At 38.9% G+C, this 3062-nt stretch overlaps 1 protein-coding gene across 1 annotated transcript; it reads right to left on the bottom strand.

Annotated features, from left to right (window-relative positions):
- Positions 1 to 1556: 1556 nt before the first annotated feature.
- LOC149267157 (uncharacterized) lies at positions 1557 to 2318 on the bottom strand. Its single transcript, XM_089410340.1, has one exon. The coding sequence runs from the start codon at positions 2316 to 2318 to the stop codon at positions 1557 to 1559; it is 762 nt and encodes a 253-aa protein (XP_089266466.1).
- Between the last annotated feature and the right edge of the window lie 744 nt (positions 2319 to 3062).

Below are 3062 nucleotides of genomic sequence, written 5' to 3'. Positions count from 1 at the left end.
AAATCATTTGTGAAGAGCATTGTAATGATAGCATCACATTTCTGTCGCTCTAGTCACATATGGTTCGCCTCAAAAGAAACATATGGGTATTCTATTTGCTCTGCCCACACTGTTGTTATTTTGTATACATTCTAGAATCTTATGTGGGGGTTTCTTTGAGGGCTTTAGAGCCTGTTTTTGTGAAGCATTGAGCAATATGTTGTGTATGGATTAATGACTTTTGGTTATTGAGTTGTGCATCTTTGTATGGCTTTACTTATTTTTCGAGTCACACATTTCTACAAGTATATGGTGCCACCCCTGTTTGCAGGTTTGAGGATTCTCGTCTACCTCTATGTGAAGTTCATCCACTCCTATAGTATCTTTGAACTGAGGATTATAGTTTCCATATATTTATTAGAAATCTTAGTGGGAAGTCCCAAAATTTATGAATCAGATCCACTTATACTATGGCCTCTCTAAAGGAGTCCACAAAAATGAATAAGGGGATTCCCAAAATATTTCAATGCTTATAATATGTTAGGAAAATATTACAAGGCTTTGCACAATTAAAAGACTATAATATCACAAAAAATTATACAAACATTATGAACTCCAAAATTCTAGGGGGTGCTCCTCGTGCAAAATCATTAAATGGAACTCCAACATCCTTTAATGATGCATTTAAATCAGACATTCCTAAGGAAGAAGCACTGAGGAAGTCATTGAACAATACAGATATGAATCAGAACATTCCAGGTCCATATATTGTGGACCAAATGGAACAAGTCACATCTATGGAGGTCAATATTCCACAAGTTTCCTCCTTATTCACAACATTGGAAAGTAGAGCCATCATTGCAGATTTAATGGATTTTGGCAAAAACCTAAAGCACTACATCAATGGGTGTTCTCATCTTGGACACCTAATTGTGCTATTTACCTTTTCTCTAAAGGATTTTTTGTTGTTCAATTTGATACACAAAAAGAGTTGGACTTTGTACTAAATGAAGGGCCTTGGTTCTGGGGGAGAGTTGAGCTCTCAATTACTCTGTGGTTTCCATGGTTTGATGTTACAACCATGGTGATTATTCATTTTGGGTTAGACTCCCAAATATTCCTCTACCTTTTCGGCACCATCAAGTCCTTGAAGACGTTGAGAACAAATTGGGCAAATTAAAAAAAATGGACATGGAAAGAACAGAAAATGGAATTTTTTCTTTTTTTTTTCCAAGGAAAAGGGCATAATTTTATTAATGAAATCAAAATTACATGTTGAACTGGCTGAAATGTTGCATCATCAAGTCAAAGACCAAATGATAAATAGAAACAAGGAGAAAAATTCAAGATAATATACATGATGGGAAAAAGCTAAGCTTTTCGCCCCTTATTTTTCTCAACCCTTCGCCATTCCCCTTGGGATGGCACCAAAGAGACAAGAGCAAGATGATTCCCCACATCAACTTTGGTGTTGTCCTTATCTGAGTCTGAGTTATTTGATGAGTGAATGCGCTTATTCCCACTGATGTCCCCCTCGTCAGGGATCAAGTCGGCCTGCACCCTGTGATTCCGAGCTTCTATTGGGTCTTGTGGGGTTCCCCCTGTGTTTCAGGTTCCATTGGATTTTGACTTTTCCCTTGTGGGGATGGTTCATCCCCAGCTTCATCCTCCTCCTCTTCAGGTTCTGGTGGGGGATATTGCCATCCTTTGGGTTTTTTCCCTAGATTCTTTTTCCTTATAGTATCCTTTTTAGCTTCTGGACACAAGTTGTGTAAATGCCCTGTTTGTCTACAATTCCTACATCTAAAAGCTTTGTTCTCATAATCCAAAATCTGTGTCCAAATCCGCTTGTTGTGGATTAGTTGGATGTTGTCCAGAAGGCCTTTGTTGAGGTCTACCTCAACACATATGTGTGCATAAGTGAAAACCCTTTCCTCTATTCTTTGGGAGTCCGTCTTTATGAACTGCCCAAAACTGTTGCCAATGCCAGCTAGAACTCTGTCCTCCCAGAAATGAAGGGGGAGATTGTGCATTCGGACCCAGACTGGCATTCTGGAGACAACCATGGTGTTTGCGTCGAATTCAGGGAACCAAGGAGTGGTGAACAGGCCAGTTGAACCCCAAAACCATGGTCCTTCCTGTAAAATTTTGTCTCTAGCTTCAAGAGTTGGGAATTTTACAATAAAGAAACCTTTTGAGCAAAGGTGAATATCACATTCTAATGACCAGTTTGTTAAAATCCAGTGGAAGAGCTCTACTGGTTTAGGCCAGAAGCAGTTAAAACGACAAATAATTGCCAGGGATTCATAAGAGGCACATTGCTCATCAGTTTCTGGCATATCTTAAAGGAAATTTTTTCTTTTGTTAGGATTTGTGTGGAGATAGATCTTAACAGAAGGCTACCATATCACATCACTTTGAAGCACATGAATTTTTAGTGGACACAAACTTTATATTATGGGAACACGGACTTTAGATGTCGTGTTTGCTACCACACACGTCATGTACAAAACACATGTCCTATGGCGAAGAAGATCACAAAAAGGAAAAAGAAGCTGACAAACAGGCCAGAATGATGGCAGTTTAGTGATCCCCCCCTTTCGGAAGACGAGGAGGAGGAAAATAAAGAGACTTAACTAGCACAAATAGAAGATAAAATGGAGGGGGATGATGCGGTTCGGGTTGGATCTGCCTCCTCACTAACAATGACTCCAAATGTGGAAGATCATTGTCCCTCGTCAGGAATAGGTGGAACCAAACGATCACCTTCAACAGAGGGTTCAGATTCTGATAAATATCCCCCTCATCTAGAGGAGGGTCAAGAGCTAGATTTGGTTCTAGTTGTTCTAGATTCCATCAGATGGAATCAAGATCAATGTAGAAAGGGAAAAAAAAAAAAGAAAAAATCAACACTATTTATCATCCATACTTTCTTTCTTTTATTTTCTTTTTTTCTTTCTTATGGCACAGCATGATTTTTCAAGATTTTAATTGCTCATGATATGCACAGACCTACTCACAAATGAAATGCCATGCTTCTATGTGTCCCTTGTAGCATACACACTATGTTTGCTTACAAAATG

Source organism: Pinus tabuliformis, chromosome 6, assembly GCF_031772625.1.
Source record: "Pinus tabuliformis cultivar Carrire ecotype Pingquan chromosome 6, CPIR1, whole genome shotgun sequence".
NCBI classification, from domain to species: Eukaryota; Viridiplantae; Streptophyta; class Pinopsida; order Pinales; family Pinaceae; genus Pinus; species Pinus tabuliformis.
Note: the sequence above shows the minus strand (reverse complement) of the source record. Positions and strands in the feature narration are given on the sequence as shown.

What these genes read in the sequence shown, in the direction of transcription:
- LOC149267157 (XM_089410340.1), bottom strand. Translation starts at nt 2,318, where the DNA reads ATGCCAGAAACTGATGAGCAATGTGCCTCTTATGAATCCCTGGCAATT.